This window comes from Leptopilina boulardi, unplaced genomic scaffold, assembly GCF_019393585.1.
Source record: "Leptopilina boulardi isolate dan_hultmark-lab unplaced genomic scaffold, ZJU_Lbou_2.1 LbouV2_371, whole genome shotgun sequence".
Taxonomy (NCBI): domain Eukaryota; kingdom Metazoa; phylum Arthropoda; class Insecta; order Hymenoptera; family Figitidae; genus Leptopilina; species Leptopilina boulardi.
This window is the reverse complement of record NW_026137942.1, coordinates 3,479,248-3,492,824: the sequence shown is the minus strand read 5'-3', so window position 1 is coordinate 3,492,824 and position 13,577 is coordinate 3,479,248. Positions and strand designations below refer to the sequence as shown.

The 13,577-nt window shown below is 30.0% G+C and overlaps 1 protein-coding gene across 2 annotated transcripts in view; it reads right to left on the bottom strand.

Moving 5' to 3' along the window:
• Positions 1-6,659: 6,659 nt before the first annotated feature.
• Positions 6,660-13,577, bottom strand: part of LOC127287574 (glucose dehydrogenase [FAD, quinone]-like) — a 65,624-nt gene continuing 58,706 nt past the window's right edge. For both annotated transcript variants that reach the window (XM_051314581.1, XM_051314582.1), the window contains exons 5-9: positions 10,002-10,361; positions 8,961-9,426; positions 8,515-8,885; positions 8,271-8,365; positions 6,660-7,388 (exon numbers count right to left, since the gene is read on the bottom strand). In XM_051314581.1, coding sequence (XP_051170538.1) covers positions 7,298-7,388; positions 8,271-8,365; positions 8,515-8,885; positions 8,961-9,426; positions 10,002-10,361 — 1,383 coding nt within the window. In that variant the 3' untranslated portion in view covers positions 6,660-7,297. The remainder of the gene's footprint in view (positions 7,389-8,270; positions 8,366-8,514; positions 8,886-8,960; positions 9,427-10,001; positions 10,362-13,577) is intronic.

The window sequence follows — 13,577 nt, the reverse complement described above, 5'->3', positions numbered from 1 at the left end:
TGCCGTATGGCCTTTTTAAAAAGACCAATATGGCGGACCAATATGGCAGTTATAAGTGCTATAGGTCACTCAAAAAAGTAGTTTATCTTGTTTTACGCTTAAAAAAGTCAACCTAAAACATCGGGAAAATCATATTTTCGTGTAACTATTATCAATGAACACGAATTTAACATTTCTTTAACGGAAAAAATTGTGTCGTCTCTAACTTCAAAAAACACAAAAAGGCCGTTTATTGTGTTTCACGATCAAAAAAGTCATCCTAAAACATCGGAAAAAGCATATTTTTTTGTAACTTTTATCGATAAACATAAATTTGATATTTATTTTTCCGGAAAAATTATGCGTTGTCCATAACCTAAAAAAACATAGAAAAAGTCGTTTATTGTGTTTTACATATAACAAAGGCATAATAAAATATCAGAAAAATTATATTTTCTCTTAACTTTTATCAGTGAAGACGAATTTGGTATTTCGTCGGCAGGAAAATGGTTCGTGTTGGCAATAACCTCAAAAAACAACCAAGAAGCGGTTTTTCGCATCGCATATTCAGCCGAGTTACTGCAAAGCTTATTTGTTATTTTTACTATTTAACATGTCTACTGCTACCTACTTTTAGAGTTACCCAGAAACAACGACGTGGACGTAGTAGGATTCTGTTTTCTTCGAGGTGCGTGATTAGAGTGAGTCCCCTTGCCTCTCACGTAAAGGGGTGCTTGTTTAGAGTGAGCCCACTTGCCTCTCACATATCGGGGTGCTTGTTTGGAGTGAGTCCCTTTGCCTCTCACTTTTTAGCAAGCTTGATTACTAGCCTCACATATTGTTATTATTATATCATGACTTTCTTACCTGTAGAAGAATTCTAGTACCTCTTTATCAGAAGCTCTTTTGGAGCTAGAACTTGAAAAGAATGACTTTTCAAGATGTCTGGTACAAGTTTCGCCAACTCAAATCTCTTATTCAATTATCTTCTCATTTTGTCATGTTCGGCTTTATTAAAATTGAAACATTTATTAATTTGTAATTATTTACTGCCCACTTAAAAAGGGCATCATGTGTCAGAATCGAATCTTTTGGTTTTGCTTGCAGACTTGCTCTGTAAGCTTCTCTCTTAAATATAGCACCAATACCATCGTAACAACACTTTCCGTGAGTAGTAGCACAGAAGTGCCACTCCGCCTCTATTTGGAAATCATCTTTATGGCATAGGAGGTTAGTAATTTGGTAATTAAATCTGTACTGGACTCTTGAATGTAGATTATCTAACATGTGATGTAACACAAAAAATTAACTTCTTAGAACAGAGGGATTCCACGGGTAAAACGAACAGTTGTAGGTGACAAGTTATCGATTTGGCTCAAATTTTTTAGGCGTATTCTACCTCTAAAAATACTCAACTAGCCAAAATTTCAAGCCCCTATCTCATAAAGAACAGTCACAATCGTAAATTTCGTGAAAAGTGACATCTTTCAAAATGAAGATTGAAAAATCCATTTCTTCTCGAAAAAATGTTAATTTTAATCAAAAAAAAATTGGAAAGATACTAGTCGATGGGAAATTTTCCAAAGAATCCAATGCCGTTGGAATTTTTGACCTATCTCTAAACGCATGCGCAGTAGATTAAAAAAACTGATTTTTTAAAAAAAATTCATAACTCAAAATGACCTATTTCGATTTGGCTCTAATTTTCAGGAAAGACAGCTGAAAAGCTATACTTTAAAATGGTTATACCTAAAATTTGCATATTTTGAGTTTTTAACCATTTTTATGCAAAATAGTGAGCTAATTCAAATTTTTTCAAGGTTTCCTTACAGTATTTGCTTTTTTGTGCGCGTGCGCAGTTATATAGACAAAAACTAAGCCCAAATTCAAAATCCTCGAAAAATTTCCAATCAGTTATCTATATTAACACTTCATTTTTATTTATTCTAAACAAATTTTAACAGAAAAAACAAATACAAGTTATAATTAAGAGCATTGCAAATATGAGAGTGTTTAAAAAAATTATCTTTTGCGTTTGTTTTTTCAACTTAACATTTTTTTCAGTTTGGGAAATTATTAATTTTTGATGAAAGATATATTGTACAAAGAATTATAAAGCAAAATTTTTCCATTTTATTGTAATATAAAATTTATACTTTTATTTTGAAAATTATAATCTCATATTATCTGGCCTCACAAATTTTTTTGCAGATGTTCATTAAATAATTTAACAACATTCGTGTGATTTAGCCTGTACTTATTCGATGATTGAACTAAGGATCTATTGACACTACATAATATTTTTGAGAATAGAACAGTCAAGACAGGTGGATTATCTGACCATTCAAAAAAAGTGTTTACGCTTTTATGCGATGACTTTCTTTTGTTTACACTTTTCTCTTTAGATTGTACCTTTTGCAGGACAACTATTTCGGCTGTTTGTTCTTCATTGTCAATGCTTTTTATTTGTCCTATGAACCAATCATCAATTTCCGTAAATCCGACGTACATATTTTCGCTATAATCTTCATTTAAGCGTTTCTTAAAATTAGTCGAGATATCATAATTCACAAGAAATTTAGTTTCTAAACTAGTTGTTTTACACCGAATTATTGTAGGACTCAATGGTTCGAAGTAATGGAGAGACCTCGTTCCTGGTACAGTTTTCAAATTTAAATTTTCTTGTACATTTCTAACTAGATTAATTTCATCCGCCATAATTAAGATTGGATGTATGGATGAATTCAAATCTTGACAGAAATTAAATAAGTCCTGTACGGTTTCTATCTGATTGTCAGCAGACCTCCTTATATTCTCATTTGCAGCAAGTCTTTTGATAGTTCCTCCCACACCATCACATGGTGACTTCCCATGTCCAGATGCAAAAAATGACCAAGATGCAGTAACGCCAAATTTTTTGTAATGTTCACACACGAAAGAAAGTATAGTACAATTTTTATACTGACCGGTGCATCCGTCGCTAAAATACTCTACTTTCGTCACGTTGAAAATATTTTCTTTTATATAAGTGATCACCTTAGAGAGAATCGTTTGTACAGCAGAGGTATCATGTTTAAGATCATCCGAAATTATACAAAGAGACTTGTGCAGAAGTTCATCATCTTTTTTGTAATAAAATACTACTGGATGAATCGTGCAATATTTCCTGGTCCAGTAAGCACTTTGAATTTCGTCTTGAAAATTGAACGAAAAGTTCTCACTAAAATCTACTAGGATAAGTGCCTCAGTTTCCTTTAATGAATCTTTCTTATCTGATAAATATTGTGACTGCTGTTTTGCAATAAAATCATGTTGAAAAACATGATTAATCGTATCTAATATTAACTGGAATATTTCGTAACGAGAAGCAATTTTTGTTTCGAGTTCAGAGCGATCTTGAGTAGTCCAATGTTTGAATTCAACTTTTTCCATTTTCCAATCTTCAAAAATTTCTTCCACATCAAAGTCTTCCTCAAATTCTTCTCCTTTTGTCAATAACTCAAACATCTTTTTCTTAACGTAATCTTTTCCTGTACATTCTGTGCAAAGCCGCATTAAACAATGTCGGTTATTTTTATCACACGTTATCGCATTAATAACATCTTTACATTTATAGTTACGATTAAAAATCCACAAAAGCAAATAAAAATTTTAATGAATTTGGCAGACACACACGCAGTGAGTACCAGAAGCACCAGCGAGAACACATTCAGGTGGACGCAAAGAACAAAATTTAGAAAATCCAAGCTTCATGGAATTAAATTTTTCTTTAAAAAGTACATAAAGTTCTCGTAATGTTAATAAAATTAAATGTTTTTGCAAATGTTCATGATTAACACTGACAAAGTCTTTTTTTCCCGGTAAGCATCGAGAATTTGAGTGATAAAAATCTTTTACAATCTGAACTGTAGATTCTGCGATGGAATTAGGTTTTTTAGAATCAGGTACACTTAAAATGCCTTTTTCAAGTTTTAAATTTCTTGCAAACCATACTCGACTTACACTCACTCCCAAAAAATTTGCAGCTTGCTTTAATGACATAGTATCAGGTACTTATGTCAATAGTTTTATTTTTTCATTTCGGCTTGTAGTTGTCGTAAGTTTATTCTTAATATCCGTCATAAAATTATCAAATCCTGAAATTTTGTTTTTAGTGTCAAATAATTTCTCATATTCTTCTTCTGTACCTAAAACTTTACGAATTTTAGGCGCAACTGCATTGATGAGGTCACCAATCCTTTTCTTTCCATAAGATTCCCTTTTTTGGTGATTTTTGCTTAAAATTTGAATCCGTTCCAAGCCAAATTGTGAGTATAAAGAATTTAATACCTCGTGTATGTTTTCTTCCGGAGTACTAAGATTTGTATCCTGAGACAACGCGTGTAACAAGGACGAACCGGAATTTGATACTTGTGATTCGTCAGATTTTGTTATATTTTCACCAATCTACAACGATAATAATATCCATAGATGAATAACAATTATTATTATTTTTATTACGTTTGTAATTAATTTATAACTCATGTAAATGTACTTACCATATCAATATTTGTAATGATTTCTTTTCTACAATTAACACAGAGTTTACAACCGGGAGGAACGCTTCGAATTTGAAGTTGATCTTTAATTTTCATCGCAAAATCAAGGTCCACTGACCGAATACCACTTGTAACTTTAAGACAATGTTTATGAAAAGGATCTATGCAATTAACTGATTTTACTTCATACCAATAGAAAAATTTTTGGTGATGTTTTTCACATATTGTAGACGTAGAAATATTTATTTCATCCCATATGTTGCTTCTCCATCGCAACAGCAGTAAGTTTTCTTCTGATAAATCTTTAAGCAAAGTTATTTTATCATCACAAGTTGTAGTGGTATTTAATAATTTACTAATACTGCATTGTTCCATCTCTTCTGTAATAAAGAAACTCATTTTTTATAACCTAATTTTGAAACAAAAGTTTACACATAACTTATCAGTGATAATTATAACATTTAGCAAAAATTACCTTTTTCGGACATACTGTAAATGATAAATTGATCACTAGATACTACTATTTCACTTATTTACTTTCACCAGACTAAAAAATAAACATTAAAAGATTAGGTTATGTTCCTATTTTCAGTTTATTATTGGGATCTGAAATACTGCGATACGCCATCTGGTGACGACCTCGTTGTGTCAGCCATTTTTCGTTTCATCCTTTTTAAAATATATGTAGAAGAAAGAGATAAAAAATCAAGATGGCTGACCCAACGAGGTCAGTTTCCCCATAATTCCCTATGATTTCAGATCCCAATTGGAAGCCATATTTAAAATTAAAGGAACTTTCACACCTCCAGTCAACAGCTGCCTGCGCAGGAAGCAGGTCGTTCCCGCCCTGATTTGAATTTAATAAAATTAAAGATCCTTTTTTAACAAAAAATTATTAATAACAAAAATGGTAAAATTACTATAATAATAAAAATAAATGATAATCAAGGGCAAATTCAAGAAGTAAACGCAAAAGATAATTTTTTTAAACACTCTCATATTTGCAATGCTCTTAATTATAACTTGTATTTGTTTTTTCTGTTAAAATTTGTTTAGAATAAATAAAAATGAAGTGTTAATATAGATAACTGATTGGAAATTTTTCGAGGATTTTGAATTTGGGCTTAGTTTTTGTCTATATAACTGCGCACGCGCACAAAAAAGCAAATACTGTAAGGAAACCTTGAAAAAATTTGAATTAGCTCACTATTTTGCATAAAAATGGTTAAAAACTCAAAATATGCAAATTTTAGGTATAACCATTTTAAAGTATAGCTTTTCAGCTGTCTTTCCTGAAAATTAGAGCCAAATCGAAATAGGTCATTTTGAGTTATGAATTTTTTTTAAAAAATCAGTTTTTTTAATCTACTGCGCATGCGTTTAGAGATAGGTCAAAAATTCCAACGGCATTGGATTCTTTGGAAAATTTCCCATCGACTAGTATCTTTCCAATTTTTTTTTTGATTAAAATTAACATTTTTTCGAGAAGAAATGGATTTTTCAATCTTCATTTTGAAAGATGTCACTTTTCACGAAATTTACGATTGTGACTGTTCTTTATGAGATAGGGGCTTGAAATTTTGGCTAGTTGAGTATTTTTAGAGGTAGAATACGCCTAAAAAATTTGAGCCAAATCGATAACTTGTCACCGACAACTGTTCGTTTTACCCGTGGAATCCCTCAACAGCAAGTTAATATAATCTGGGGCATAGAATTAGAAATTGATGATCATGAAGTTTATTTTTCGGTTGCTGAACCATTGTATTCTACCGTGGAAAATTTAACTTCAGCGGTAATAGATTGGAAAAATGCAGGAGGAAATCGTTGGATATCGCATCCCTTCATTGGCAAATATTTCGGATGTTTAGGAATATAAAAAAATTTATTTAAGATTTTTTTTAAGAAAACTGATTTAAATGGTTTTCTAGAAGACGATACTGGGAATTCAAATTTAAATGATATTGAAAAAATAAACCAAACTGAAAAGAAGAACGAAACCTATAATCAGTCTGTGATAAGCAACAATGATGAAGACAACCAAGAAGATAACCTCGAAGCTTATGATTGGTTATTATGGAGGTTATTATTAGCAAGGTTTAAAATTTTATGAAAAAAGAAAAAAATTAAGCAGTTTGACCAGTATCCATATTTAAAATTTTTTAAATACTTTATTGTGATTGTTGAACAACAAGCTCCACGTTTATTATTTTATTCGGGGAAAATAACCATCCGCGATAAAATTATTCTGACATTTATAAAATTAAATCAAAATGTCACTATTGCATAAGCCTCTTTCCAAACGTCACATAGCTTGTGTGATATGTAATCGACATTTTAAGCAGCAGTTTAAAGAATGCAATTTACTTCCCGTTTAGAGAAGAAATATCGAAAAATATTACCACTTTTTTTGAAGAATACAATAACGTTTCTCTAATTCTTGACTTCACCGAGATTGAAGTGCAAAAGTCTTAAAAATTGTGTGATCAGTTGCTAATGTATTACTTTTCATATTAGGATTTAAATGGGATCCTTTAAAAACTCCCATTAAATTTAGGCATTTTATATAGTTTTTTTTGGAAATTTTATCGGGTCTTATAAAGCATCAAAACATTGAAATATTACTCTTTTTGTAAGAGCAGCGTACTATCTGCAGGTTAAAAAGTCATACTACAAAATATTTGTTATTTTTAATATTCATAACACTTGCAAATTGCATTACATTATTTGTTTAGATTTCACAGCCAAATGCAAAATTTTTTTTATAAAAAAATAAACAACTGCTATCGACGGCGCCATATGTTTTGATTAACGTCCAAATATCTTATTCCCCAAAGAAGAAGGTCCAATGAGTTCTCATTAACAGATGTGGAGCTGTACAACATAAAAATCACGAGAGTTATAAATAATTATTCAAAAGTTATTAATTACACTTAAAACTAAGTTTTAGTAAGTAACCTAGTAAAAAATTTGTATAGCAGATCCCAGGATTCCGTATATCAACTCCTAAGCTGATGTACGGAACCTTGACTTTTCCTATAAAATTTTCCTATACCATTTTAAGTTCAAATTTTTTACCAATACAATTCTCAACAAATAAAATAACATTGTTGTTTTTAAATTGTCATTTCCCTTACAATTTAGTTTTTTTAAATATTCTATATTAATATTCAATAATTCATTTTATCTTGAAACAGGTATTTAATCATTAAAATTCATGCAAAAGTTGTCAATATACAACCTCTTTACAATTTCACATGACAGTAAAAAAGAAGTTGGTATATGGAATCCTGGCTTCTGCTATTATTTCATTTACTGGAAAATAAGAGTATATAATTATAGATAGTATAATATTTTTAAAATAGTTTTTACTCATAAAAAGGTTTATTTTTGAGATGAAACAATTTGACAAAAAAATTCAGGGTTTAAATTTGTAAATTAAATTAATTACAATTTAATTTATAACAAATTTGTGCATTTAAGGGGAGGCGTCAGGATTAAATTTTTTGAAAAATGTGAACTATGAATTTTTTTAAGAGTAATATACTGTTAAAATTTTTCCGAAATTTTAGTTTCGAAGTAGATGGCGCTGCCTTATAAGTGCAGACTCTACCTTTGTCTTTCTTATGGCGCCCAATCGCCAAATATACTGCTGCCTATAACTTGCCTCCTCTATATTATCTCTATTCATACGTTACTTCATTACAGACCGTTTATCCTTTCTAATATGTACAAATAGATGTAGATTGTTCTTACCACATTGTCGGTGGAACATTCCAATCTTTTTTAATAAATGCAGCAGCTCTTTCTCCAATCATCATTGACGGAGCTGCAGTGTTACCAGAAGTCACCTTTGAAAAAATGTAATAAAAATATTAAATATTTTTTAACTCATAGCTTAAAATTTATACACGAAAAAGAATGAATTAGCCTCTTATTCAAGCCATATTTAAATTATGCATGTGAAAAAATTATACTTTCTGAATTATTACTATACTACCTGAGGCATAATAGAAGCATCAGCAATTCTTAATCCTTTAATTCCATGAACCCTTAACTCGGGATCAACTACAGCCAGTGAATCAGATGAAGGTCCCATTTTACATGATCCAGCTTGATGATTTTCAGGGCCTGTATCTTGGCGAATAGCGCAGTCCCAATATTCGGGTGAGAGAAAAGTAAACATTGAGCATGCTGGAATTGGACGATTTGCCAGTTGCAAATTGTATTTTCTTAAAGCGTTAGTTTGAGAAAGCGATATTACTTTAAGTATTCCTTCTACCATAATTGCTCGATCTTGTGGATCTTGTAAATAATTTGCAGTAATTATTGGGTGTACAAATGGATTATTACTCGCTAATCGAAGTCTACCTGTAACAACATATAAATTTTCGACAAGATGTTACAATTTAATTTCCACCTGAATACTTAATGTTATTAAATTACCTCTACTGCGAGGCTGTAGGTGAGTTGGTGAAGCGCTAATTCTTCGAAAATCATTGCTCATAAGTGCTCCAACTTCACCACTAGCTGCACAGGAAGCTTGATAGCCTCCAAAGAAAAATTGAATATCTGGATGATCATTGGTAGTATATCTCGAAGGAATGATGCCCGTAATTTGTGCCATTCCCGTGGAACCCATTATTCCTTTTTGATTGGATACATACTCAGTAACCGCGGCCCAGTTTAAATAATACTCATCACGTTGATTAATATTCCATGATATAGTGTACGACACATGGTTATGAAGGTTTTCACCAACACCAGGAAGATCCTTTACTAACTCAACGTTTACTGATTTAAACTGCTCCGCAGGCCCTACACCAGAGAGCAATAAGAGCTGTGGTGAGTTAACAGCTCCGGCACTGACAATAATTTCTTTTGTAACGCGTGCTGCTCTATACTCTCCATCCTAAATTACAAAAGGAAAGCATCTTATATATTTACATACAAAAATACGCAATAAGATATAGAAAATTAAAATATTAAATATGAGATACTTTACAAACAGTTTATCAGTTGTAATGCCAATATCTCAAATTTACGTAAAAAGAAGAGTAATTACTATTCTAATTTGTGTCAGTATGAACATACTTGACACAGTATATTGCTCTAAGAATACTGTAAGCTTATTTAAATGGTAAAGGTATGGCAAGCTTAGATTATGATTATGCGTAAGGTACTATAGACTTACTGTGTATTTTGATAAACTATTCAAATAAGCTTAAAGTATTGTGGCAGCTATATATATAGTGATATGTGGAAACCAAAAGATTTTAAAATTTTTTACAATATTTTTCGGAGGTTCTATTTTATAAATTTTACTTGACTTTTTCCAATATAGATACATTTTTTAATATTCTTTTGATTCGTTAATTTTGTTCTTTCAATTTTTTATAAAAGTGTCATAATTTTTTATAATCAAAAAATTGTTATTTTATAATCCATTGCGTAAGAATTTTTAAATAATTTAAAAATAAAATGAACCTTGTAGTACTGAATACCGACAGCTTTATTATCTTCTATGATTAATCTAGCTGCTGTAGCATTTAACATGATGTGCAGATTGCGTCGATTTCTTACAGGTCGAAGAAAAGCAGCAGAACTACTAACTCTCACGCCATTTTTACTATTTGTTTGAGCAATTGTAAATCCACTAATTTCATCACCATTCAAATCTTCAATAACTTTATATCCAATTTCTTCAGCTGCTTTTAAAATATCGTTTGTAATTGGAGGTTGCCAAGAAAACCGTTCTACGTTTAAAGGTCCACCTGATGAATGATATTTAGTTCCAACCCTATGAAGTTCAGTATTGTTTTCCATGCACATGAAATATGGTAGTACCTTAAAAAAGATATTCACTATATTATTATTAAATTTTTTTTAAATATCATTTATTGTTATTATTATTGAAAATTAGTAATGGTTCATATGCAAGTGCAAGATCCTTGACGGGTTCCTGTGTAACATCCCTCATAAAATTTTTTCAAAATCTATTTTAATTTAAATAAAATAATGTATTTAAAATAATCAAATATGATTTATTATAAAAGAAACTTGCTTAAATTCAAACAACTAGAAAAGAAGCTATGAAAAGAAATGTAAGCCGATTCTTGAAGATAACGACGGCTAAGAATGTATTTTAAGAAGGATTCTGAACAAAGAGAAATTAAATTTAGAAAACGTACAATAAATAAATAATCCTATACTTTTACTTATATATTAATGTTACTTATATATTAATTTCTACAAATATAAAAATAAATAATAATAAATAACAAAAGATAAATGTTCGAAGAATAAATAAAAACAAATTTCTAGTTTTAAAAAATAAACTTCTGAATTAAATTAATTATTATGTTTACTAATAATTATAATTTACTAAAATGATTATTATATAAAATATAGACAAGTGATCGCCGTATTTAATTAGAAACAAATTAAAGAACAAAATTTGAATTAACATGAAAGAGACCAGAAAACAAAATTAACACTGTAAATCTAAATACAAAACACTACATCTGAAGAACGGCCTTCCGCATTCCTCGCAAGGACACCGAGCGTTATCTGATACTTGCGATAGCGTCCAACATCGAGAAATACCTAAAGAATAAAGAGTAATAAATGTTGTACGATGGATTCAAAATTAAACTTATATTCAATTAAATAAATTTATATATTTGTTAAAATAAATAATTATTTAACTATTTCTAACCGATTAAATAATAATTTATTCAAAAAATACAATAAAATTATAGCTTAAGATGATGAACACTAAAATTTAATAACTAAATTTGTTTAATTGCTAATGCAAATAAAATGTTAAAATTGAAATATAAGGAATTTCAAAACGATATATATCTGTGAACGGCGTTTTCGTACTTTCCCATACTGCCCGCTTCTGAAACGAAATCCGACCCTTGAGATAACAATTATAAAATGCTGAGTCAAAAGAAGTAAAATCCCAGGTCGAGAAGATCTTCTGTTATAAATTTATTTCTTTCAGAATAAAACTTTACACAAATATAACTAAATAATATTAACAAATAACAATAAAAAATTGTAAAACGAATTATTATTATTGCCATTATTTTTATTTAAATAAATTTATGTTATTATTAAAATTATGTTATTAATAATTAATTATTATTTAGTTTATTAATAATCAATGATACTACCAAACTAAATTTATTAACAAAATTATTTGATTATTTGTTAACAAAAAATAAATTATTTCAAATTCAAAGTACTCGATAAACGATAAAGAAAATTATTAATAAACAAAAATTAAATAAACATATACAAGTCAATGTTTTATATCCAAGTTCAGAATTAAAATTGTAATTTCGAAATAGAAATAAATTGTTTCAACGACTTCAGAGGCTGCATGTAACATTATCCCAGGAGAAGATAAGAAAGTGCTATAACAAACGAGTGCACGTGCACCTAAGTACGAAATAAAATTATGTCTTCGATTCTAAAATTAGAATCACACTTTGAATTTTGCATTAGAAAAATTAATTGTTAATAAATAAATTTATATCTTAAGGGGTCTACCCACTTTAGACGGGCTAAAAAAAGGCTATTTTCATAATTATTTTTTCAGGTTTATATTATAAATATTGACATGTGAGGTATTACACATCATAAATACACTTTCAAAGTGCAAAAAAAAAATATTTTTGATTTTTTTCAATTTGTTTTTTTATTTAAAAATACTTGTTAAAAAATATGTTTAAAAAAGAAGGAGGTGTGCGCTGTTGATGAAATTTTTCGCGTGTATGGTCTGAAACAAAAAATTCAAACGGTATTAGATTCAGCATGTTGATAGCTCTAGCGCATATCATACGATTTTTTTTTTATGCAAAATTGACAAAATGGCGGCCATTTTTCGAAAAAAAATGAAAAAAACGTTGTTTTTTAACCGTTTTGAGCCCCAAAAAAATATTTAAAATCAAAATTTTGAAAATCCCTCGATATGCGCTAGAGCTATGATCCCAAAGAATATGTGGTAAAAATTTGGTGAGGATCGGTTGAGTAGTTTCGGAGATATCATCAACAAGCGGTCGAAAAACGTTGTTTTGAGAAAAACGCGTTTAAAGTTTTTGCTACACTTTTAAAGCCCGATTGTTTTCAAGAAGAGAATTATCGTTTTTTTATTTTTAAATGAATTTCAAAAATATATTACCGTTTGCATATAATAGTTTTTAGGTCGCTGATTTCGAATCCGATGTCAGTTTTTCAAAATTCAAAATGGCGGATCCAATATGGCGGACGACATTTTGAAAATATAATGCTATTTGCTTGAAATTGGGTACTCGGGGGTTTTTAGGGTCGCTGATTACGAATCTGATATCAGTTTTCAAAAATTCAAAATGGCGGATCCAATATGGCGGACGACATTTTGAAAATATAATGCTATTTGCTTGAAAATGGGTACTCGGGGGTTTTTAGGGTCGCTGATTACGAATCTGATATCAGTTTTCAAAAATTCAAAATGGCGGATCCAATATGGCGGACGACATTTTGAAAATATAATGCTATTTGCTTGAAAATGGGTACTCGGGGGTTTTTAGGGTCGCTGATTACGAATCTGATATCAGTTTTCAAAAATTCAAAATGGCGGATCCAATATGGCGGACGACATTTTGAAAATATAATGCTATTTGCTTGAAAATGGGTACTCGGGGGTTTTTAGGGTCGCTGATTACGAATCTGATATCAGTTTTCAAAAATTCAAAATGGCGGATCCAATATGGCGGAATAATTTTTAAAAAAATTTTGGATTTCTATAAAGCTTGGTTTCCGGGGGTTTTTTGGGTCGCTGATTACGAATCTAATATCAGTTTTAAAAAATTTTAAATGGCGGATTCAATATGGTGAATAAATTTAAAAAAAAATTGTTATATCAAAACCACTGGACATTAAAATGTAAATGAAAATTCTTAAAATTCTTACCTGTGCTTAATCAGCGATGCCTGCACCGTACATTATACCTTCAGTTTCTTCATAAATTTCGTTTTCGTTCAAAATAGCATTTCTTCGTTTCGTTCTTGCTTC